General features: G+C 36.2%; 1 protein-coding gene across 16 annotated transcripts in view; it reads right to left on the minus strand.

Moving 5' to 3' along the window:
- SGCE (sarcoglycan epsilon) overlaps positions 1-26,707 on the minus strand; it is a 67,042-nt gene that overhangs the window by 10,131 nt on the left and 30,204 nt on the right. For 9 of the 16 annotated variants that reach the window (XM_044767153.2, XM_044767148.2, XM_044767123.2 and 6 more), the window contains 6 exons: positions 22,047-22,119; positions 17,625-17,823; positions 7,771-7,933; positions 4,783-4,994; positions 3,834-3,860; positions 2,911-3,099 (listed from right to left, as the gene is read on the minus strand). In XM_044767153.2, the coding sequence (XP_044623088.1) occupies positions 2,911-3,099; positions 3,834-3,860; positions 4,783-4,994; positions 7,771-7,933; positions 17,625-17,823; positions 22,047-22,119 (863 nt within the window). The remainder of the gene's footprint in view (positions 1-2,910; positions 3,100-3,833; positions 3,861-4,782; positions 4,995-7,770; positions 7,934-17,624; positions 17,824-22,046; positions 22,120-26,707) is intronic. The other 7 variants (XM_070508519.1, XM_044767134.2, XM_070508518.1 and 4 more) reach the window with 1 other exon arrangement.

Raw genomic sequence — 26,707 nt, forward strand, 5'->3', positions numbered from 1 at the left:
TTGGAAGGAAAGCTTTGAACGTTCTTGAGTCTTGCTTGGAAGCTAACATAAGCTTTCAACCACATCCTTATGCCTGAACATTTCTGGTGTCGAGTCTGAAGAAGCAGCACGAAATCCTGTAGCTAGCCAAATTATTTAAGAATAATAGATTCAGTAAAGTTAGTATGAATATGTGAAGATGAAACGCATGCCCTCTTAGGAAGGGTTAATTAAACACCAGGCAGCACTGCTCAAGCATCTACCTGGTTATCAAGTACTGTAACGCCTCATCAAATATAACACCTCATTCTAATGTCGAGAACTCAATTCAATCCCAATGACCAAAATATTTACATATGTGTGTACTTGGCGCTGAAATGAAACTTTAAATACAGAGCTATGCTTTTAAGGTAAGGACTAAAAGCTGAATTTTTGTAAAGGACAGCTGTGACAAACCTGATATAATAAATTACTTTTATCTGGTATGGCTGGAAAATGAAGTTAATCATAGGGAGTTACCATAGAGACTGCGCACATATTATCCATTTCCAAGAGTAAAAGAAAGATAATATACACTCAACACTGAAACTACACCGAATGGAATTTAATTTTCCTCTGATAAGTCAGACACACTTGATGATCTTGCAGTGTCTCAGAATAATCATTGTGAACATCATCAATTATCTATGTACCCTATTTATATAGAAGTGCTAGTTAATGGAGTTTTTCCATTAGCAGAAATCTGAATAATATGAAGGTTTTTCTGGACTTAAAAATACATATATGATCAAATTGTTGCAAATTCAATAAAATAACCTATTGTATTTGTAAACAGAGAGATCTGATCAACATAATGACAGTCTAGATGGGGTTACAGAAGGATCAGGAAGATGCATTTGTTGTAAACTAGACTAGGAAATGTTATTATGCTTGTATATTAGTGGCAACACTGCAAAATCCTAACCACAGGGAATCTGAATAATTTTTAAGGGGCTATTTTTATTCTCAATATATACTGTTAGAAAACATATCTAAAAAATGATGCGGCCTTTTTCCCTCCCTTAAACTTCACCAACAATAGAGTTTTACTGATTTGCAAACATATTCAAGTTACCCTATTCATTATAATAAATATTTCTCTATCCTAAAGTTTGACAGCATTATTATTTTGTCAATAGAAGCATTTCCCAAACTGTTCTTTAAAGAGTTACCTCTTCTGACCCTTTTCCATGGGTTCACAAAGTATATCAACACACTAAAGATTATGAGAACTCTTGTAGTTTAAAAAACCACCACCAAAAAATCCACTTCTCAAGTGTATTTGACCATTTCATTTTTGAGAATATATATCAACATTTGAAGAACAGATATCAACATTTCACTAGCACTCTTGAGTAAAGAATATAAAAAACGGTGGCCTTAAAGAATTCTTTCTTTTCATTTTGAAAATGAATGATAAGGCTGTTCATAATTTTCATCTAAAAAAGGCAGGAGAGATGATAAATTGTGAACTATTAGAATATTCTTGAAATTTCACAAATTTTTCTCATCAGTATCTAATCCTGGTAAAGTGAAACAGTTTTATGATGATCCACTAACCGTTAGAGAACTTAGAAATCCACCCCTTCTATGTACAACTGTATTTTGTGAGATTTTAATATTTACATCCCTGATAGACTATTACTGTTTCCAAAACTCAAAATTTTAAACGTATGCAATTTTCCTCACTGTTAATCGGACCTGAATCAATTACTCACACACACATGCACACATAAACATACACCTTGGCCTAGTCAACACTACGTAAATGATGTTAGAGGATTTCAGGAAAATACTTATAATACTTTTAGAGTTCCAAAGTATTTTGGACAAATTTGTTGAGTTGGACTATCTATACGATTCATATTAATTACCGTTAATCTTCAAATTACCAGATGCTTTTTACATGGTTACAAAATAAGCACTCACAATAGGAAAACCTTTGCACCCAGCATGGTTTCCAGATAAATCTTTAATCAGTAAGAGGTGACTTTTATATCATATCCTAAGGATTCTGTCTGGCGGGGGAGGGGTTGGATTTTTCTGTATATTCATTCTATTTATAAAAATAAAGTGAAAAATAAGGAGATCTCAAAAACAAACTTGTGGCTTCTTTGGTGAAACTGAATTTAACCCATTTTAAGGTATGGTTAAAAAAGAAAAAAAGAGCCATGTTCTAAAAATAAATGACAGCTTTACCTACGATTGCTTTATATGAAAACTGAGCTTCTAGGCATATAACTTTGGTTCTTAAGAGCAACTGGGCAATTTCCTCAACTCCTCTCCCCCATGCTTACCCCTTACAAAGGCCTCCTCCAGGCTTTCTGACCACAGCCCTTCCAGCACTACAGAGAGGGTTTGCACTAATAAATTGTGTTTATAGCCAAAATTCAAACTATTCATTTTGATATACAAGCAGATCACAAAAAACAACCTAAAAACCTTTTACCCTGAGGCAAAAAATGTAGATCAAACAGATCTGTGGTAATAACATTAAAAAAATAGGTTAACAGAACCAATAATTCTAATAATAGCTCTAAAAAATAATCAATTTGTCATGCTTTAGGATAGGCTACTCTTTTCCCAATTAACTCATCAGTGAGCAAACATATGTTAGTTCAATGTCAATTTCTTAAATATTAAGGTGAATGTTATCTTGTTGGGATTAGTGAAGGGAAAAAAAGCATTTCCTGAAAATAATTCTATTTATTTGAGTCAGCACAGTGAGGATGGGATCTACATTATCAATGTTCTTTTGGTATTTTTCTCTTCCAATTATAAACAAACAAAGAAACAAACAGAAGCAACAACAATGAAAAGCTCTGGTCTTTAGAGACAATAAGTAGATCTATTCATGCATGTTCATAATGAGGGTTCCAAGTGGATACTTACTGCTGCGTTTGCATCAAAGGCATATTAGTGCTTTCATAACTGTCTGCGTGGAGGGGACGGATGAGTTCCCCCGTCACAGGGTGAAACACAGGAAGCGTTGACAGGGGCCACGCTATCTCTCTATTCTTGGACATGTCACGAAGTTCTTTGGTAGATTTCTGAATAGCACTATGATGGACCAGTTGGATGCTAGGTCAAAAAGAAATAAAACAACATATATTTAAAATCATATATTAGCCCAAAGGGTCATCAATTTGAAAAAGTTATGAAATATTTTTTCCTTTTAAAATAAGAAGATATTATTGCACTTTGGGAATTCTACAAGTTACTCTAGAAAGAGATACATTTCATATACCTTTAACATAGCAAAATTGAAAATTATAAACTAATTTTTAAATAAACGTGTCACTCATTAAACTAAGCTATAAAGCTTTGTGTTAATATTACAGCCCTAAGTAAGAAACTAGCATTTTATTTAATCTCTACAATTAAGATAAAACTACCATAGCTTTTATATTGTTGCTTCTGATGGGGCATTTATAAATACTCACAGAAGTTTCATTTTATGGTAGGTTATTACTGTAGATTCAGGAAAACGTGTATGAAAGGTCTTTTCGTCTGTTCTCTGGTTTATAGAAATGCAGATTGGGAAATCACATAATATAAATGGCAAGTTAATATTCTGAATCTGAAATATTTTAGGTTTAATTTTATCTACATAATCTTAGTTTTCAAACCCTTTTTATTTTTAGTTTCTACCCCTCCTAAATATCTCTATTTAGAAAGCAGCTTTCACATTGATGAAAGAAACTATGAAAGATGACGAATGGGGGGAAAAAGCATGACACACATGTATGGAGCATGATGGGCAACTGAAAAGTGAAAAGGATGATAAAGAAAATAACAGGAAAGAAGACACTTACTCTGGTGTTTGCATGTTTCTCTTTTCCCTAGAAACAAAACAAAATTTATGAATTAAATAATAGCATTGATATTTGGAACATTAAGACTATATGCTCATGGGATCTTGCATGATGTGGAAATGCTGACATTGTTACTATTAAATGCAACCAGGCAGCATTTGCCACCAAGTTTATGACATTATTTGGATGAGTGCACGTACAGAGATGGAATACTGATGAGAAAGACACAGAAAAATGAAAAAAAATGGAGATTAAGAATTAAGCTCTTAGAAATAAATTCTATGACATAATGAAATCAGGCTACATGTATAAATGGAAGAATTTGTTACTTGCTGCTTTATTAATTTTTTATCCTTTGTTTTGTTACCCTGACTTCCAGATAATCTCAGGAGATTATTTTAATTGACATAGATGTCCTGAAAGTACTAACTATTCATGAAGTGAAGACTCATTACTCAAACTATACTCTTCTTCTCATTAATTTACTGCTGTTTTTATAGATATATTTTAAACATTTAGATTGTTACCCTGTTTGACAGCCAAACAATGTCAAGAAGAATTTTGACCATCTCTTCTGATCAAACTATTTATTTATTTAAAGTGCAATTACCATGTCAATAGATCCCGAGGTCTCTGCTCATACAAGATGGCGTGCATAACCAAAATATTTAGCCTCAATTATTCTTGGGACTGTTTTGCCAGCATGAATTTACATCTAGCCTTAATAATTTTTGAATAAAGTAATTATATCCCCTAATTTGATTTATTAGACTCAAAACTACTTTAATTCATTTTAAAGGAATAAAGTACTGTAGTTTGACTTGAACACAATTTCAGTTCATTTATAAAATGCTTTATGAACTAAATGGAACTTGGCTTTTAATGAAATCTTATACGTTGTTATCTTAGTAGGCTCTATAATTTTTCATTAGTGCTTTAAAGTACTCACACTCCTTCCCGTCGGCAGCACATAATATAAGCAAGTATTAGAAAAAGGACCAATGCTACTGCCGAGGGCACAGCCAGTGTAATTAGGAAATCCGTGTAATAGTCTCTGCTTTTCAAAGAATCAGAAGGGGGTTTGTACTCTCCACCATCAGGCAAAATCCCCTCTCCACGAATCACTTCCTGATAGGTGGACACTTGCTTTGTTTTATCAACCTGATGCAAAAGAAGACAATTACACATCAAATCAACAGCTGCAAACATTATAAAAGTTTAAGATCTAGACATAGCAAAACAATCTTTGACAAATTTCTCAAAAGCAATCTTTTCTAATTAGTTTATCATCTTGAACTTGCAATTATTTATGGGAACTATGAAGAAGTAATGAATAGAAGTAATAAATTAAAGGGTTTATGTTGGCCTGCTTTCTATGACCTTCCCACAACAGATATGCATTGGACATGTCTAAATACATAATAAATATGCGTGTGTGTGTGTGCAGTTGCTCTTTTCCAGTTTCCTTCCTCCAAAGCAGAAGTCCTTCACACTACTGTGTAAATTTCTTGTTTCCTAGTGACAAACCTCTAGTGCAGATGTTAACAGTGAACTGGCTGATAACCAGGAGTGGGGGTGTGGTTTCTAAGGTTAGTAAAAGAGAAAAGGGAAAAAAATTTTTTCTTTAAATGATTATAACCTTGATCTTTCTACCATCTAGCTGACAGAAGTAGTTTTCAGGGAAGATAGTCTAAGGAACTACTGTAAACCCATCCAAGGCTATAGTTTCACTAAATTCTATCCTAAGATCAGCAAGCCCTGACCTTCTAGTGGTTAAGCTTCAACACTCTCATCATCACAGCCAAGGTTCCTTTCCTACTCAAGGAAGCACACCACCCCTGTCAGTTGTCATACTGTCACGGCTGCCTGTTGCTGTGATGCTGAAAGCTATGCTACCAGTATTTCAAATACCAGCAGGGTCACCTATGGCAGACAGATCTCAGTGGAGCTTCCAGACTAAGACAGACTAGGAAGAAGGACCTGGCCACCCACTTCTGGAAAAAGATTGGCCATGAAAACCCTATGAATAGCAGTGGAGCATTGTCTGATACGGAGCCAGAGGTGAGAGTATGGCACAAAAAGACCCAGCAGGGTTCTGCGCTGCTGTACACGGGGTCACTAGGAGTCTACGGCACTAACAACAACAATCTCAGGATCAAAAAATGCACAACACTTGCACTATATTAATTTACATCCACATTAACTGAACGGCTTTCACAGAGTTGCATTTAATTACGCTAAGGTTTTCCTTAAAGGACACCACAAAAATAGCAATGTGAAATCTGTTACTATATTTGCTCCCCCTACAAAAAATGGCTAGGAAGAATTATTTGTGGCATTTCTCAGAATCTTCTCCCAAAATACTCTACTTGAAGAATTTTGTGAACAATACAGTGCTAGTAAAAACTTAATTTTCTCCCAAGGAACGGATTCTCTGCTCCCTTTAAGAATGAGAACTAAATAACTGATGAATTTCCTCTTTTAATCCTGGACATTAGGAAGCTTGTAGTCAAACTTGACGTTAAACTTACTTTTTTGTAAAGTTTAGGTCCTGATTTTCCATTTCTTTTATATTTTATTGTTTTTATGTTTATTTTTTGACCCTTTTATTTAAGCCTCCTGAAATCTTCTGTGGTAAGATGAGACATATAAATAATAAAAAATGAAAATCCCAACCTTTCCATTTATCAAGTCTTACCACAAAAACCAAAATCTTCAAAGCATAAGCCATTTTTAAACCTTTAGAAATTAGATAATATCCCTAAACATAAACACTTTACAGCACCAGCACAAGCAGAACGGCAGTGCCGGGCCCACCGTCTGCTGACCAGGGTCAGAAGCAGTCGCTGAAGTTCTCACGGCAGCCACTCAGGCTCTCGCAGCCTTGCACAATTTGCACCATGACTGAAATACTGAGCTTTGCAAATTCAACATTTATCTATAATACACATAAACCCCAGCATCTTAACAATTTTACTTCATTTGAGAAGGCAAAAAAGGAGAACTATTTTCCCAAGACACAAGCAACACGGAAAGAGGAGCCCAGGGCCAGGGGCCACAGGTGCTAAGAGCTGCAACGTGAGCAGCATGTTCTCCCGCACTGGATCCAGGAAAGCTGCCTGCAGCTGGTTAGCGAAGACATGAAGTGACAGTTGTGTTTATGTGTCAATAACTTTGTTCAAATGTCAACTTTAAACTTAGATCTAATTCACTCACCACCAATCATCGAGAGTTGACAGAAGTTAAATCTAAAGGTCACAAGTAAAACAACTTTCCTATCTTACAGAAAGCTGGACGAAAAACTATAATATAAATTTCATATAAAATATTATATATATCTTACATATATATGAAACCTTACCCACATTTTCCTAAGTCTTTTAGCATAGTAACTAAAAAGTGGTTTAGAAAGAAATATTTATTATTTATGGGACTGTGGGTGAGATTCTAAATTTCCTCAGTAGGAATTGTTTCTTATCCCTTGAACTTTTCATACAATTTGAGTTTCCAAGACACTGAATCATAGAGCAATATTGCTTTATTTTCAGATTTATTATTGTACTCCAGTCTCTCCTTCCAAAGTAGGGTGGCAGAAGCATATTTGAGACTTTCTTCACATGTCACACTGACTCCATACTCTATCCCTACTTAGCAGCCACCTGGATGTCCAGGGGGGCCATCTGGACCACCTGCCAAGCTAATCCGGCCCCAGCAACTAATCAAGGGTAGACTGAGTACAAAAGTGGAGATACTCTTTCCTAAATGGATGCACTGTCAATGAGCTTGCCAAATCCTTAAAGTCGAGGGAGGTCAACTGCAGTTAATAAAGTAAACCCAGGATTTGTTCCTAAAAGCAATTCAGGTTTTAGTCAATTGTTATCTCCAGCCACATCACTTCTAATTATATCTGCAGAAACAAAATAAAATAAAAACTCACCAATGAAATTTTGCACCAGTCAATGTAAAATTGAGTACGAAATTTTTTATCACATGTTATTACAGGTTCCATTTCTTGACTGCATCTCAATTGATTCTGAGGATTTTCAACTTCTCGTAAACAAGACGAAAATGGGACATCGGCACCAACCATGACATAAACGCTGCAAAAATGTGAAACTCAGGTTATCCTTTAAGAAAATTGGAAATACTGAAAAACAATCTACCCTGAAAGCAGGATTTATCCTTTTGAATTGAGGGATTATCTAGAATCATCCCTAAGGTTGAGGCATGGGCTTTCAAAACAGTGATTTATGTAGGGACTTCCTTTCATTTTTTCCTTTATTCAACCAATATTTACTGAGTGCTTTGGTGCAACTGATACTCTCGCAATTCTACGTTAATTTCTAAAAGCTTTTTCCATCCTATTTATTTTAATTCAAAACAAACAGGTCTCATACTCTGATTACTATGTTTGGTAGATTACTTACCTTTAAAAATTATTCTTAAATTGTTTAGAAAAATAACGCTATCACTAAAATAATAAATAAATAATTATTGGTAATAAATCTTCATTTGATTTCATTTTAATAAGATAGTGAAATTACGTCCCTGGAGGTATGGAGCGTTAGACAGACTGAGCTATTCTACCCAAAGTTCTGTCAGCTTTTCTACTGCACACATTCTTACTGTTAGGTCTCTCATTACACGGTCTCTCAATCTTTTATCTAAGAAGTTAATAGAAGAGAAAAGCTATTGTTTAGTAAACACAATCTAGGCAAACAAAACCTTCTTTTTGGTATCTCTGCAATTAGAAGGAAAGAACTCTACTTAATTGGCTAATAAGAGTTTTTTTTTTTTGCTTTTTCTCCCCAAATCCCCCCAGTACATAGTTGTATATTTTAGTTGTGGGTCTTTCTAGTTGTGGCATGTGGGATGCTGCCTCAACATGGCCTGATGAGCGGTGCCATGTCCACGCCTAGGATCCGAACCGGTGAAACCCTGGGCCACTGAAGCGGAGCGTGTGAACTTAACCACTCAGCCACGGGCCTGCCCCACTAATAAGAGATTAACAATAAAAGAGAAGATAGAGATAATAGCATTTAAATCATCTTGGAGCAGCTTGAGAAGATGAGAATCTCATACGCCTTTCAAAAGAAGAGAGAGAACCAGGAAATTACTCTAAATATTATTTCTTTTCCTAATGACAATGCTATAGCTACTCACAAAATGAAATAAACCTATCAAAATTCCAGCTGTCTTCTTTGCAGAAATTGACAAACTAATCCTAAAATTTATATGGAAATTCAAGGGATCCAAAACAGCCACACACACACACACACACACAAATTCTTGAAAAAGAAAAACAAAGTTGGAAGACTCACAGCTACCAATTTCAAAACTTACTACAAAGCAACAGTAATCAAGACAGAGGGTATACACCCCTGAGTATCCACGGGGGACTAGTTCCAGGACCCCCATGGTTACCAAAATCCATGGATGCTCAAGTCTGTTACATAGAATGGCATGGTACAAGGAATACAGTTGGCTTTTCATATCCATAGGTTTTACATCCATGGATACAACTCAATTAAATTCCTCCCTATCTGTGAAATTTCCATGTGCAGTTGGTTGAATTTGCAGATGCAAAACTCATGGATACAGAGGGGTGACTGCACTAGAATAAGAATAGACATGTAGATCAATGGAACAGAATTCAGAGTCCAGAAATAAACTCTTACATTTAGTAAACTGACTTTTGTCACAGGTGCCAACACAATTCAATGGGGGAAAGAATAGACTCTACAATAAATGGTACCGTTGGATATCCACAGGCAAAAGAATGAAGCTGGACCCCCACCTCACGCCATATAAAAGATAACTTAAAACAGATCAAAGCCTTACATGTAAGAGCTAAAACTATTAAACTCTGAGAAGAAAACAGGCATAAATTTTCCTGACCTTGGCTTAGGCAATGGTTTCTTAGATATGATACCAAAAGTTCCAGCAATAACAGAAAAAAATAGATCAAAATTAAAAACCTTGTGCTTCAAAGGACACCATCAAGAAAGTGAAAAGGCAATCCACAGAATGGGAGAAAATATTTGAAGTCATAAATCTAATAAGGGACTTGTATCTACAATATATAAAGGACTTTTACAACTTAACAACAAAAAGACAAACAATCCAATTTAAAAATGGCAAAGGATCTGAATCGACATTTCTCCAAAGAAGATATCCAAATGCCTAATAAGTGCATGAAAAGATGCTCAACATCATTAGCCATCAGCAAAACAAATCAAAACCACAACAAGATACTACTTCACACCCACAAGGATGGCTATAATAAAAAAGACAGATAATAGGAAGTGCTGACAGGGATGTGGAGTAACTGGTACTCTCCTACTCTGCTCGTGGGAATGTAAAATGGTGCAACTGTTTTGGAAAACAGTTTGTCAGTTCCTCAAAAGGTTAAATAGAGTTACCATATGACCCCGCAATTCTACTCCTAAGTATATACCCTAAGAGAAACGAAAATATATGTCTATACAAAAATTTGTGCATGAATGTTCATAGCAACATTACTCACAGTAGTCAAAAAGTGGAAACAATCCAAATGCTCATCAACTGATGAATGGATAAAAGGTGAAATATACATACAATAGAATATTACTCAGCCATAAAAAGGAACGAACTACCAATACATGCTACAACATGAATGAACCTTGAAAACGAAGTGAAAGAAGCCAGTCACAAAAGACCACATATTATATGATTCCATTCATATGAAATGTCCAGAATAGGAAAATTTATAGAGACAGCAAATAAATAGTGACTGCTTAGGACTAAGGGTGGTGGTGGCGGTAAGTGACTACTAATGGGTATAGGAGGAGGGTGCTGGGATGACGAAAATGTTCTAAAATTGATTGTGGTAATGATTGCACAAGATTGTGAATAAACTAAAATCCTTTGAGTTATATAACTTAAATAGGAGAACTGTATGGTATGTGAATTATATCTCAATAAAGCTGTTATTTTTAAAAATGAAATGAAATAAAAGTGAAGCACAAAGATTAAAAGAAATGTCCGTGTTAAGTATGAGGTCACAACCTGAGTTGACAACTGTGTCCTGGAGCATGATTACACAAACTCATTTGGTTGCTCTTTATGTCAAATTTATATTTGGACTTAGGATTCATTTGAAAGAATATTTAAAAAAAAACCTCTGGTGCCTTTGGGAGACGGACAGTATATAACAGACTGAAATTAAAGATCAAATGAAATATTAAAAATTCAAGCAAAAGCAGATGCGACAAACCACTGGTATTTAGATAATCAGTTAATATAAATATAGTCCGTTTAAAGCAAGTGGTTACTTTTAAGCTTCACATAAAGTCAATTTCTATCCCCTTATTAACTGCCCACCCAAGACCATATTTTTCCTTGATAACTGTGAAATACATTTGTAAACAGAGAAACAAAATGAGTATTTCTTACAACTGTTAACAGTCCTCTTGCTTTAACATGTCATTGATTTGCAATTATAATTAGTAAGATTTCAAATTAATTCACTTCAAGTTAACATAAATGGGCATAAGCATAAGAGTTTTAGTACTTTGAAATGTTTTTTTTTTCTCGAATTATAAAAGTAATATAAAAACATTACATGAAACTTGGGATATAAAAAACAGAATTAATTTATATTACCAAGATAACTATTTTCATTTTCCAATGTACCTTGTAGAATATTTTTCAAATGCATATATTTTAACCTAATTGCAATCATCTCTAAGATATAACTTTGTATCCTTTTTCATTTAACGCGTCATAAGCATTTTCCATATTGTACAGTCTTTGTAATTGTAGTTTTATAGCAATGTAATTTTTAAGTGTACATGATTTATTCAGCCATTATTTCAGAGTTGGACATGTAAGTTGTTTCCAAGTTTTTGATGTTATAAATAATATTGCAAAGACTATCTCTGTGCATATTCTTTAGTTACTATCTTAAAAGAGATGCCTAGAAGTGGAAACATTTTTATGACAGTTGACAAATCCTGCCAAATTACTTTCATCGCTACTTGGATGATCCATAAGCTTCACAAACTTAATATGCTCCAAACTGAGCTCATCATCACCCCACCCCACCTCCACCTGTTCCTCCTCTATCTTCTTCTCTCTCAGTGATTGGCACGGCCAGATGCTCAAGCACCATCATCTTTGACTTCTGTCCTTTTCCCCACATATTCAATCCACCACGGGTCTCTGACATTTACCCTGAAAGAACTCTCATACACACCTGTCCACTCTGTTCCATCCCACTGCTACAACCCTAGTCCTAGTCACCATCACTTTCCACAGGGAGTGATGCAACAGCCCCGGGTGTACACTCATTCTTTCTCACTGTCCTCAAGGAGCCTATGTGCTGAATGAATGAATGAATGAAAAGCACTATACCAGTTTAAAAACAAGCAATTGTATATTTCAAAGTTGCTAGGAGAGTATATCTTAAAAGTTCTCATCTCAAGAAAAAAAATTTATAACTATGTGAGGTGATGGATGTTAACTAAACTGATTATGGTAATTATTTTGCATATATACACATATCAAATCATTATATTGTGCACTTAAACTCATACAGTGTGATAGGTCAATTATATCTCAGTGAAACTGGGAAAATAAGTTAATAAATAAAACACAAACAGACTACAAACATGATGTTCAAGAGAAGCAGACATTGGATTTGCTTTGTAGGTCAAAAACGTGTATTTATTATTTCTTTTGTAGAGCCAGTGAGTTTCAATATGTTGGCTTTTTAAAAATAATTTTGTATGAGGCCATGTACAACAACAACAACTGTAGGCTCTACATGCTAAAATTACTTTTCATGATCTGTTGCTTTCCTTTTAGTTAGCTTTTTGAAACGCAGAAACTTAAAATATTTATTAAGTGAAATGAGGATGATCTTTACCTTTATGACCTTAGCCACATGTTTTCAAACTTTCAAATGTGTGTAAACAGATGAGATGGGAGCGTATTATCAAGTACAAGACTCTCAAGCAATGTTAACAAAACATGGCACCTCAACCTTTTGGGAACTGGTGTGCACTGGACAGAACTTGCTACTTATGAAGGATTTGGTTATTCCAATCTGAGCAACTCAATTTCCCTTGAGGTAAAATATACTTACTGAAGCCTTTATGCACACAATGTGGAGAACCAAGGAACGGGTGAAAAATCTAAGTCAAAACGCTGCCTTGTTCAGCAAAAGCCAGATAAATGGATCCAATGATTGTATTATTTATCTAATTGTCCAAGTAATGAATGTATTTTACTCTTTACTTTGTGTATATAGAAGATAAAAGACAGTTTAGAAGAGGAGAATGTGTCCATATATGTTACATGCTGCCTGGGAACTCCTGAGCTCTTAAAAGAAAACACACCATGATTCCTGCCTCTGTTCCCCACTCCACTTCTTTGTTCTGTGCATTCCTGCAATCAATCAATCAAAAAATAAAGTGAAAAATAAAGAATAAATAAAACTAAATAAAAGACAATACAGAATAAAAAACAAAGACTAAAGGACACTTCTGGACTCTAGTTTGACTGCTTGCTTAATCGTCTCCACTGGAGAAGGAATGAACCATCTTAGCAGGAGGAACTGGCACACAAGGCTCGACCCTTCTGGGGTATTCTGGCGGGGGAGTGGAATCTCCTGCTTGCAGAGAGGAGGCATTTGGGTTCAGTTTATTCTTTCAACTGTGAGGTGGGCTTAGCAGGCCCACCTGATAAAATGAAAACTTTAAACCATTTTCTGCAAAGGTCTCTAATGCTTCAGGATAAAATCCAAACAAGTTTTCCTGGTGTCCAAGGCCTGACACAGTCTAGTCTTGCATCCTTGGTAATTATCACTTCTGGGTCCCTGTCCCCCATTTCCACATGAAGTAGGTTTCCAAACCCACCAGATTTTGTCCTACCTGAGGGCTTTTGCCCAACTGTTCCTTCTCCCTAGAATCACCCTTTCTCATTTTTTAGGCAGGCTAATTTGTACCTGTATTTTAAACTCAGATCAGGCTTCACCTCCTCCATGAACCCTTTCCAGGCAGGGACCTCAAGTGGGGAAGGAGCACTCTCTGTGACTACCTCAACTGCGGTACGTACAACACTGTTTTTTAATTATCTGATTACTTGCCTGGTCCTAACAGATTGTGAGCTTAGAATGTATTTTTTAAATCACTGTACCCTAGAGACTAATACACTATTCCCCCCTAAAAAAAAATACTTAACAAATGCTCAACTATGAAAGAAAAAAATGAACCTATGTGTAGAACTTAGAAGAACAGATAGTAGACATATAGTTGCGTGGATTTCATTTATTTATATTTATTTTTATACTTATAAAAATGGACTTACATAGGCCTCCAATTTTTACCTTATCAAAGGCTTTTTTAAGAAGTTCCTATCTCATATCACCATCATTCCATAAAAGGATATTTGCACCAAAAATATAGGAGGCACATTATTTAAGAATAAAAGGTAATACTGTAAATCATCAAACATGAGGACAAATACAGCAGAGCACTATAGACTAGCCCAGGATCATGACCTTGTGTCAGAGCAGGATTTGGGAGCCACTGACTTACATTCTCCTCCTCAACTGTAACTTCTCACTGAGGCCTTTATAGGGCAAAAGCAGACAATTAATTAGAGGGAGTACTCTGTAGACAGTCTAGAGAATAAACTAGGATTCTCTGTTGCTCACTGAGGCTAGAGCCACACGCTTTGGTAACCAGAGGAAATAGTGGTAGCTTTGACAATCTCTTATAAAAAGTGAGTATATTCTTTAATCCTCACACCCCATCATTCCCTTCATAGCTACCATTTACACCACATCACTCACCCTGGGTTGGCAGCTATGCCATGCCTAGAACGAAATATGAACCTGCTCCTCTTTCCACCAGCTTTATCCCAGGCTAAATGCATCCATGAGTCCCTAGCCTCTGGCTCAGTGTCAGGAGCAAAAGCAGCACCAAGACCACACCCTGAGAGAGCACGGCTGCCCTGGGGCTATGGGGCTGGCAAGGGAAAGGGAATCTTTTCAGGAGGCTCAGCCTTCCTTTGCGGGAGCTTACTTACTTTGACGTAAATCTTTATAATTGTTTTCTGTCAGATTTAGGAGAAGTTTGATAGCTGTCAGCGAGTTTTGCAGGATCTTTAAAAAATGCACATCACGAAGGATGAGGAGCTGGGATGCCGCGGGGGGGGTGGTTCTGGATGACTGACATTTAATGGCACTTTGGGCTGTGGAAGGGCAGCAGGTGTACTCTGAGGGTCCACTACCGAGAGCCCCTCTTCGTCATCCGCTGTTTATCTGACTACATATACCAAATGGGGAAAATCTGCAGTTAGACTGCGGCTTCCATGAGTAAAAGGAAATAATGGAGTTATTTTTTTTTTTAAATCAAACAATGAGACTTACGCTAAGTATTAAGCAGAACTCACTATTAGGTGCTTAATTAACACTTTGCAGTATAAGAATACACTTTTAAATAAAATTGCAGAAAAAGAAAGGGATGTAAGGGCTTTGCTACCTCTGACTCTCTCTCTTGATCTTTTCACTATTTCATTTTTTAAAGGGATATATAGCCCACATTATTTTCAAAAGAAAGTACGGAAGCAAAAAGTTTATTACGTGAATTAAGAATCATGATACACACCATTAAAAAGAAAGGAAGGCACAAGAGATGAGTTCAGCATTGGATTTATTTCTAAATTTAAGGCAACGGGGGTAAAAAAAAAATTATTTTTGTTACCAGGACATTATATAACAACTAAAGAAAATAAGCAAAACAATCCCCAGGGACAAATTTTTCTTCTGGAATTATACTCAAGTAGGGTCTTATTTCATTGGTGCTCATAGAGGGACATTGGACTAATAGAGTTGGCAGTGGGTACAATTTACAGAAATGCTATTTTAAAAGACTTATCATATGAATACTTTGTAAAGGTTACAGCTTAACATTAAATTAAAACTCACAGAAAAGCATTTCAAGTTGGGAAGGGATCTGAGACAACAAGGTCCAAATAAATGCCACGGGACTGACTCTCAAAGAGCTGACAGCACATGCCGCCATCTGGCAGGTGTTGTGGGTCAGTCAGCTAATGACTGAATTCTCTAACAAGCACTCGTAGGACAAAAATTCTGTTCTTATTTTAGCGTCACATGCTCAGGCCCAGCCCTAGTCTCAAAGATTCAGAATCTCTAGTAGAAATCAGAGGCCAGGAAACTATCTATATTTTTAATAAAGCTCTAGCGGCAATTCTCAGGCTAGCATAGTTGGAAGCACTGTTTTAGGTCAGAGTTTGGTTTATAGACTTATTTAGTTCTATTTAGTTGTTTCTAAAAGTGCCTCCATGGGTAGGGCCTGCGCTACTGGTTAGAGGAGGGGTGACCCCAAAAGAAAGCACAGCTATGGGAAACTACCAATGCCTGGTTTCATGCTGCTTCCCCTAGCATCTGTTGGTCACTGTTTTAACAATTATCGTGGAACACGTTACTTTAAGAAACTGCTGAAAAGACTCCATATTTGGAGAACGTTTTCAGGGAAGATACCCCTGTTCATCTCTTTCCACGGTGCGAGTTTAATTACTCAGTGGGCAGGAGAACCACGGTGCAACTCTGAGGTGAAAAGTTAAGCTCTAGAATTATGTCTTCATATAGAAAGCCAACCAACAGATAGACAGAGATGAAGCAACTGTTTTCCTCAAAGCTCTTCTATGTGTGCTTGACCGGCTTCAAAATCCGTCACTGTAACAAACGAGGTGCAGTTTAATTCTGGAATTTGTAAGTTGGACTTTCCAGCTGACTGCTTATCCCTTATCCCCCTCTGCCTCCTCCCTCATACTTCATCGATGTCTATTTGTGATCTTTTCCCTTATTTCCAACAAACTTCTCCTTTAAAGCTGCTCTTCAATTTAATTCTTCTTAATCCAGGTATTCTAGTTAATTCCAGACATCATCCGTATAAAAACGTTACCAGGAACATGGACAAAGAAGGAGTTGGAAAGGGATATGCTGCACGAAATGTGATTTACTCCATATCTCATACATTTGTAGGACTGCTTAAAAAAAAGGCAGCTCTGCCTCAACCTACACATTCGAAATTAAAGATCCAAGTTTGATTCAACATTGACCTTCGGTCCTTTCAATTCACCCAGGCATAAGGAGTGTCTCTTAACCTCTACGAGGGTGTAAGTCTTGTATGTAAGGCTTGAGAACAGGCAAATCCCTTTCAAATGCATTGTCTCGTTTCATCATAACAACGTGGCGAGAGGATGTAATCCCCAGTGGGGCAAGAGAGGAAGCTGAGGCACAGAGGAGTGCAGCATTTTGCCCAATGTCACACAGCTTGTGAATGACAAGGCCAGGCTTTAGGAATGGGTTTCAAATCCACCCCAGCCATCAGTCACCGACACATGGTGGAAAGAATGTTAAAGGCGAAGAAATAGTTTCCTAGAATAAAGTTACAGCAGTCCGACTGTCTTTCTGCAGCTGATAACTGGGGCATCAATTTCCTTTGAAATTCAGGGCCCTAAATAATCAGCTTCTCTATGGAAGGTACGAGAGACTTAGTGCTATAATTTATGATGCTGATCCTGATCTACAATTAGATTTCACAGGACCTGGAACATCAGATATAAAGAACCATTAACGTAAACTCTTTGCCAATATAGAAAATTGCTAGTGTTTTCACGTCTTTACAATATTCGGCCATCTTCCATCTACAACAAGTTTGATAAGATCACCATATTTAAAAATCCGTATTTAACGCAATGAGATAAAGGTCTGCTTACCCCTCCTTCATGTCATTAATCGGAAGCGGAACCCTGCCGCCCCTGTCTAGGGCCGACGTGATGTTTATGGCGTTCAGACGCTCTGGCTGCCACACGTTTTTCACGGCCCCGAGAAAGTCTCCAAGAACCTCGCTGGCCAACATTTCTTCTACATTCATATTTTTAATGAAGAATTCTGCTTGATACGGTAACGGGAAGTCTAATTTTGGTGAAAAAGGGTATGCATATCTTTAATGAAGTAATCTTTTGAAAGGGAAACAGAAGAACAATTCAAGATTTGTTGATTTCCGTCACAATCCTGGCTTTGGGGAAGGATATTAACACTGACTTTAAAGGCTTTCTGTATAACAGAGGACATATCTAAAAACATAACATACATTTGACACAGAATTTTATCTACAATGTAATCAAATCCGGGGGACAGTAGGGCAATTTATGATAGGCTTCAGCCAAAAAAGAAAAAAAGTGTCAAATCTGCCTTCAACTTGCCAGTGACCTGCCAGCTTTCTCGCCCTGCCAAAGCACCCAGGCAGAAGGAGCATTTCCAGATCTCTACATGAGTAACAATAATATTTTGCATTTTCAGTGTTTTAAAATTGACAGATCTTTTACAAACACATCCCCTCATTGGATCACTACAACCCTAGGTAGCGCTAGTCCCATTTGAACAGAGGAGGAAGTCAGGCACAGAGCAACATCTTTTTCCAAAGAGAGAAGACATTCCAGAATATCTGCACTTGCTTGTGGGTTATTTATATATACTTCAAAATATCGTATTTTTAATTTGCAGTATTACTGATCTTTTTGGAGCATGCTAAAACATTACTTTTTACTAAAATAAATATTAATTATACTTTCAATAAGAATTCTGAAATCATACAAGTTTACTCTTTTGACCACTCCATAATTAAGTATTCTAGAGAAATTATATTTAAATTTCTCGTGAAATTCCATATCTCGCATTGTCAGAGATTTAGTCAGCTTTTTTCTTCCCCAATGTCTCAATATTTCCCTCTAAAGGTTTCAAAGTTAATATTTTAAACCAACTCAATATCCAGTTCAGACTCTCAATATAAGAAACTCCAAAGAAGTATAATTTATTTCAGTTTCTCAAATGCCACTCTCGAATTACAAACCATCATCTCCTATATTCTGTTTGTTCTAATAAGACAAAGAATAGCATTCTTTTTGTTCAATAATATTTCTGTAATAATAAAGGCGACTTTTTTTGAATACTTACTATGGGGCAGGCCAAGCTAAGAGACAGAGGTGAACTATCATATTAATACTCACGACCAGAGAGTGTGAGGCACCTGTAAGTGTCTCCATGCTCTCAGAAGGGCAAGTGGATCTTTAGAGCAGACTAGGAATTTACCATCATTTCAACTTACCTCACATGATTTTTATCTAAGCTAAAGGAGATGACTGTGTGTATACAGCGCTTACCAGAGCTCCCAGCATAGGGTAAGAACTTATAAAATATTAAATTTTAGCAATTATTATAAAATATGAAGAAGCTGATTACCTGAATTCTTCCCTTCAAAGGACAAGAAAATGTTTCTGGGACTACACATAGATTTAAAGTCCCCAGCAGTGATTACACTATGTACATCCTCTGATTTATTTCATTAAAACTCACATATCTGTGAAGTATTTCACTCATTTAATAAACAATAAAAATTATACAGTAAATAACTGAAATCTTCATGACCCCATTTCTTATAAAGCCTCTTTAATATTAAAGTACGTTTGATGACAGAGGTGAAGTCAGGGAAAAGATTGTGGCTTAGAGAGTTTTCTAGAGCGTGGTGTCTCTTCCTTAAGATTGAGTTTTTCAAGGCTCTAATCACAGGGGTTCTTTACTCATCTCCTACACTGTCATTTATTCTGCTTGTGATTTTGTTACATTTGTTTGACGTATGGCCCATCTGCAATCTTCTAAGATATGATGTATTTATTCTCTTTTATGTAGATAAGTTTCCTGTTTTATACAGATACATTTCCTGTTTTATACAGATAAACAGTAGCTTAATCATGCGACATCTTTCCCCATACCAAGAAATAGTCATGTAGAAATAATTACGAAGAACAGTTTCTTGGCAATAAATAGTATTTATAAATAATACCAAATATAGTTTTTGAGTATGCTAGAAGTCTATTAATTTCATTCAGTGTTTTTACATCCACTTTTCTAAAAAAAGTACGTAAAACTTTTTTCTTATTATCCATGCCACTTTTTGGAGAACTATTATTTGGCTTCTCCTAACGCACGTGACGCTGTTTCACGGCTCCTGTCTGAGACCTGCCGCCGCCACGCCCTCTGAGGCTCTGGGCTGGGCAGCTGCCTGCCGTCTACTTGGCCAAGTGCTGCTGCCAGGCCTCCCAGAGATGAGTCACAGTAGCTTTCTAACTTTGGGGAAATCCCACGCCTGCTATATTTGGACATCACAGAGGCCAAGGGAACAGTAGGCCAACAGCTTGGTGGCAGGCCTCTGCAGCACTGAATCCAATTCAGAGAATCACTCTGTGTACTCTCCTTGAGCTCCATGCTGTGTGATTCCACATGACTAATTTCCCATTAGGTCTCTCAGAGCAGGAGGCAGCTGGGCAGGCAGTCGTACTAAGCGTGATTATCCTGGTATTGGACTCTCGTTACTTCTTTTCCTAACCTTCCTGGAGAAATGTGGGAGGGCTATGCTCAAAGATGTACATCCCAGTGCCCATATACATTCCATCTAGACCAGGAAGGAGAAACAGATGCCATTTGGTTCACTGGTTCTCATAGTTTTGGGCAACTGAACCCTGTGTAAAAGGCAGCGGGGCAGCTCTGCCTGAAGTAAGTGTAGAGGCTTCCGAAACCCATCTGGTCTCCCTCCCTCCCAGCACACCTTCCAAACCCCTGATTTAGATAAACAGCCCCTAGAGCCAATTTTCAATCCTACAGCTGTCTAGCAGTCTTCCATTAGTATTTGCCTGAACGCGGTCCCCACATGTCAACAACATTTATTAGGATGCCTGTGTACTCCGTGTCTACAGGTCTGAGACCAGACTTGAGAATGAGGGAGTCCAAACCCTAGACTAGGCTGTCTTTGGGGTTTGTAGAGACTGTCATAGCTCACACAGAGTTTTTGAGTCCCTCTGAGAGCAGAACAGTGAGGTTAGTGGTTCAAGCCCACTGTAATGTAACTATATAACTATACTAATGAATTCCCAAGGAGACAGGGAACTTTGCAATTATTCTGCTCATTAAGGATATTCCAATTCTATAGGGACAGCTTAGAGTGGATGCAAGCATCCAATTACAATTGGAGTCCAGAACAAAAGTCTCCGTGATCCAAACATGAATGCCTACTAGAAGCCCTTGCGGAGTGCACAAGTGGGCGGGGGGTCCTCTGTCGGGGCCCAGAGAACTGATACTCGGAACACCTGGGAAAAAATTCATGTAAAGGCTTCAAAATCTTCGAGTAATCTCCCCAATTATCAATTAAGTTATCAATTCTACAGAAACTGCTTTCTTTCGTACAGTATAAAGGCAATTTTTAACCCAGCCTTTACTGAATTATCATGAATTTCAAATTAGTAGGTTCTGACAAAATGTTTTGTGTTTGCTCATTTGTTCTTAAGTGTACTAGGAAATAGAAGTAAGAATTCCCCTATACAGGATGCACAATTGTTTTACTGTTTTCAGGGGAAAAAATGCTGTATCAATTCTTCTCCCATTACCCTCACAAGTGATATCTAGTATAGAGAGGAGTACCCCATGCTTTATAAATTTTAACCACAAAGTTTTTAGTGGTATGTATTTTTCCCAATAAAATACCAAAATAGAGTCAGCATATTTGAGAGTGTAATTATTGGAATATTTCCTGTGTCCCTAACGTTCCAAACCCCTGGGGATCACTTACAATTTGAGCATATGTAACTCAAACTGCTGACGGGCTCTAGCAATTACAGATACATGATTGGGTCTTTAGGAAGGAGACTGTGACTCAAATTACAGTTTATTTTGTCCATCAACAACTCTTTATATTCACATACAACTGGACTACTACCTATGATAAGTTTTAAAGTAAAATAATAAAACTAGCTAATAATTACTGATTGTACACACTGTGTTCAGCCCTGCCTTAAGCACACTTCAAGCCTTAACTCATGGAACCCTTACCCCACACTTAGGAGAGAAATGCTATTGTTAGTCCCATTTTACAGATGTTGAAACCAAGGCCTGGAGAAATAAGTGGCCTATCTGTTTGGCTCTCTATCCAGAGCTTTTTAGCACCATAATACATCACGATATTTTACAACAAACTAAATATTGCTTAGTTTTCTTTTCTGCATTTTACTATTTCATAAGTTATATTAGGTATGCAGTACCTTCTTGTAAATAAGGAAATAATTAGCAACACATTTTTCCATACCTACCTTCCGCTGACATTATATTAATTATCAAATTATGCCTTGCAGTCTCAAAGGTACGCCTATTGTAGGCAGTTATCTATCAGAAAAAGAAAATCATGTTAAAGAAGTGAAATGTTATTTGGAAAACGAAATTCATTAAGGACAAAATGAAAACAAATTGTCATTCTTTCCATTTTCATTATTTGTTTGTATACTTACAAAATATTCCTTCTCTGGGCTATAAGAACTCAGCTTTTAGCAATATTATGGGAAAACAAATAATTAGTCAGGTCTATTTAACATGCTACAACAAAAAGTTAAAATCAGAAAGACTCTTTTATAGAAGCCCATTAAGTGCTAGTAACAATGCAGATGCACTATTAGTAAATGGAGTAACCATTGTGAATGACTTACCAGTGTCATTCTAAGATTTCAAAAAAACCAAAACAATATTTGTATTTTTATATGGAGCTTAAGGATTATCCTGGAAAGTTCACTTTAAAACAAGCACATCTCAGTGGTGTTTGCGTTCAGAACTAAACTGCACACCAACCAGTCAAAAAGCATCATGAAAAACCCTTTGGAAACCACATCTCGCTTGCGACGGGAGTAAAGCTGAAGGATCACAGTCTGTGAAGCTTACGGCACACGTTCAAAAACACCAATCAATCCCTTTGCAGAGTCAACTATTAGTAAACATTTGCAGAGCCAATGAACTTACATCAAAGTCAACTCAGAAACAGCCACTGCCAACAACAAACAAAGCAAAGGCCAACAACAGGATATGGCTTCAAAACTCAAGGAATAATTAACTTTATAACAGATATTAAATCATTCAGACAGGTCAGCAATACCTCAAAAAAAAAAACAAATGCTTGCGTAAAAGTCTTAGCATCCCGGCACTAACCTTCTGACCGTGACTGCGGCTGTAGGTGACACCGAGACAAAAGAGCACGACAAAACTGACTCCAACTCAAGAGAGACATCTGGCACATTACAAATATCAAAGATTTTCACAGCATCACATGTGGGCTTTACATGAAATAAATTACACTCATCAGAAATAATATTTGAAAGAACAGTAAAAGTCAGAATTTTGGAATAAATAATTCCAAACCTTTAACAATATTCAAAGGTACATAGTCTGAAAAGCATATTATTCCACAAAGTTAGAAGAACTTCTTTCTCCACAATGTGTCAAATTTCTGTCGGATTTAATGACTTCCTTGCTGCTATCTGTTGGGACACATAATCAATTAGGTTCACACTGAACTCTAAGACTAGTCATTAAAATAAACTAGGAACGATTGCTCACAAAGGAGCAAGTGGAAAAAAAGGCAAAAAAGATTTGATTTGGGAATCTTCACGATCTAAAGTCTACTCTGCAAAAACCTTAATCACATTCTCAATGGAAAAAAGTATCAATCCTCTACTATTTATTATAATATCTCAAAACTAAAGCTCAGGAAGAAAGATTAGACATTTTTAAAGTAGTGGCAATATTTTTATGCCTAGCCTTCCCATAATTATCACAAGTTTCATTACTGTAAATTTCATAAAGTCTAATAAGCTTTTTTTTTTTTAAATCATAGGCTACTGAAGAGAATGAAGAACCTTTCATAAATCAGGATGAAGAATTTTATTATCTAAATTTATATTTAATGTTTAATTTAACAGCTATAACAGAATGCAGTCCTTCTATCACTTCTAATGAGATATTTAAATATTGTAATATCCTCAATCAAATTTTACTTATGATGATGTGAAACCCTTCACAGCAGAGAGGTATGCATGTGTGTGTGCACGCTTTTTTGACCCCCTATTTCTAGAATAGTGGCTGATCTACTTTAGATGCTTAATAATTATCTCCTGAATAAATTCACCAGTGGATTTATATGATTAAACATTAGTTTAAGATATGCAAAACTCTTTTGACTATATTCATAGAATATTTTTAAATACTGTAAATATGTTACTACATATGGATGTAGGAATGAGTTACAGATTAATCACTGCTTGTGTTTGATAAAACATATGTTAAATTTTAAATGATGAAAATGTATAGCATGAACTGCATTACATGTCAGTAGTAAGGCATAAGAACACAATGAACCCCTGTGAGTCCAGGCTCAACACATGGGTTTCTCGCCTATCCTAGCCCCTTGCCTCTCTCCAACCGGAAGGAGACATCTGAATCTTGTGTTTGTCATCCCATTCATTTTAAATATAGTTTTATTATAAAGGCATATACTTAAAATAAATAAGTTTGCTTGTTTCTGAGCTTTACAAAAAACGGGAAACTGTATGCAGTCTTCTGGAATTTGTTTTTTTAATTCAACATTATGTTTAAAACATTTATCCATGTTGCTGAGCAAGCTTAACTTCAGTTTCGGTGTAAACATTCACTGTGTGAATACTCCACAATTTATCTTTTCTCTTGCTGATAGGCTTTTGGCTCTCTTGCTTTGTAGGTTTCCCACGTTTTGCTATACAAACATTGCTCAAGAAACATGACTGTACATGCCTCCCAGTGGACATTTCCAAGTATTTCTTTGGGTCTATACCTAGAAGCGGGACTGCTGGATCACGGGGTACGGCAATACTCAGCTATGTGAAATATTCAGTACTGTTTTCCGAGGTGGGTATGCCAGTTCCCATACCCACCTGCAATGAATTTTTCTGAGAGTAAAATTCTCACTGTGGTCTTAATTTCAATATTCCTCATTACTGATGAGAGTAAGCTTCTTTATTTAATTGGCATTTATGTCTCCTCTTCTGTGAAATGTCTGTTCATGTCTTTTTCTTACTGAATTGTAGGAGTCCTTTTTTATATTTTAGATACTCACCAATAGTCAGCTATATATATTTAAAATATCTTCTTCCAGTTTGTGGGTTGTCTTATTTTCCCCATGGTTTCTTTTGATGAATAGAAATTCACAAATTTAATGTAGTAAAATTCACCAATATTTCCTTTTAAATAAAAATATTTAGGTATTATTTAAGAAATCCTTCCCTACCCTAAACTCAGAAAGATATTCTTCTCCATTTTCATATAATAGTTTAAAATTTTGCTTTTCATGTTTAAATCCTTAATCTATCTAAACTTAAGTTTTGCATTTCCCGTGAAGAATCCAATTTTACGTTTGCCATATGGCTAACCCATTGTCTGAGCACCCTTTAACAGACATCCTTTTTCCCAGTGATCTGTGGCATCATCTCTTCAGACCTATATCATTATTCCTTATGTGGATGGATCTGTTTCTGAGCTCTCTCTTCTATTCATTGGTTAATCTGTCTATCCCTGTATCAATACATCCTTATGATAATTAATACAGATTTATAACAAATCTTGATAACTGGAAGGGAAAGAACCCTTTCCCCTTTTTTTCTTATTTAGGAGTGTCTTGATTATTCTTGGCCATTATCTTCTTTACAAATTTCAGAATTAGTTGCTAAGTTTCAGGAAAAAAACTATTGCAATTTTTATTGGAATTGCATTGAATCTATAGACCAATCAGGGGAAAAGTGACACCCTCACGATTTTGAGACTTCCTATTGCTGAATGGACTATCTTTTCATTTATACAGGTATTCTTTACTATCAATGAAGTTTCATAATTTTCACCATACAGATGTTGCATATCTTCTGTTAGATTTATTCCAAGCACCTTATAATTTCTGGTATTGAAAAACAGTATCTTTTAAAAACATGGATTTTCTCAATACTTGTTACTGATGTAGAGAAATACAACTAAATTTTTTATATTGCTCCCATAGCTTACTGCTGGGCTTTCTTAAGATTTTAATAATCTATATTTTTTATATTGCTCCCATAGCTTACTGCTGGGCTTTCTTAAGATTTTAATAATCTATAGACTCTTTATATCATTGACTATTCCATTTCTTCCTTTCAAATACTTATAGATTTAATTTTTCTTTCTTTACTGCACTGGCTGGGATTTCTTATATATTCTATAATAGATGTGTTAGAGGGAGTCATCCTTGTTTTGTTCCTGAATTCAAACGGAATTCCTCTAGTGTTTTCCATTACAAAAAGGATGTTTGCTATTATTTTTGGTAAGTAACCAATCAGGCTAAGGAAGTACACTTCTATTCCTAGTTTGCTAAGTTATTTTTTTCTTATCAAGAATAGGTGGTGAATTTTATTAAACGCTCTTTCTCTGCCTCAATCAAGGTGATATGCTGTTTTTCTCTTTTAATCTAGTAATGTGGTAAATTACATTTATATATTTCTTTCATAACTTTACTGAATATTTTTTAAAACTATTTTGACAATAACTCAAAATTAACTTTCTTATATCTACATATATTTCTATCTTATATCTACACTGTCTTAAGGAAGTAGATTTACAGCTAGAAATCATCAAAAAGTCATGTTAATACAAACTTTAATTCGAATGAAGGAACACCTTCTTCTCCCGGCCAACGTGGAAGCTCATACCCACAGCCCAAGATTAGAACTTCAGAGAAAAACTCAAAGCATGTAATCCCCTGAGAATTAGTGCCAGTTAGGAAACATGCCACCTAGACCTGGGCAAGCTCTTGGCACTTCTACTAGCAGTTCCTCTGCTGCTGTCCTGGTCACTACCAGTAAATCCTTATGGAATTGAACAGTTAAATTAGAACCTAAGATCCTGGAGGCATCAGGGCCTAAAACTATAGGAT

Source organism: Equus asinus, chromosome 1 (genome assembly GCF_041296235.1).
Source record: "Equus asinus isolate D_3611 breed Donkey chromosome 1, EquAss-T2T_v2, whole genome shotgun sequence".
Classification (NCBI taxonomy): domain Eukaryota; kingdom Metazoa; phylum Chordata; class Mammalia; order Perissodactyla; family Equidae; genus Equus; species Equus asinus.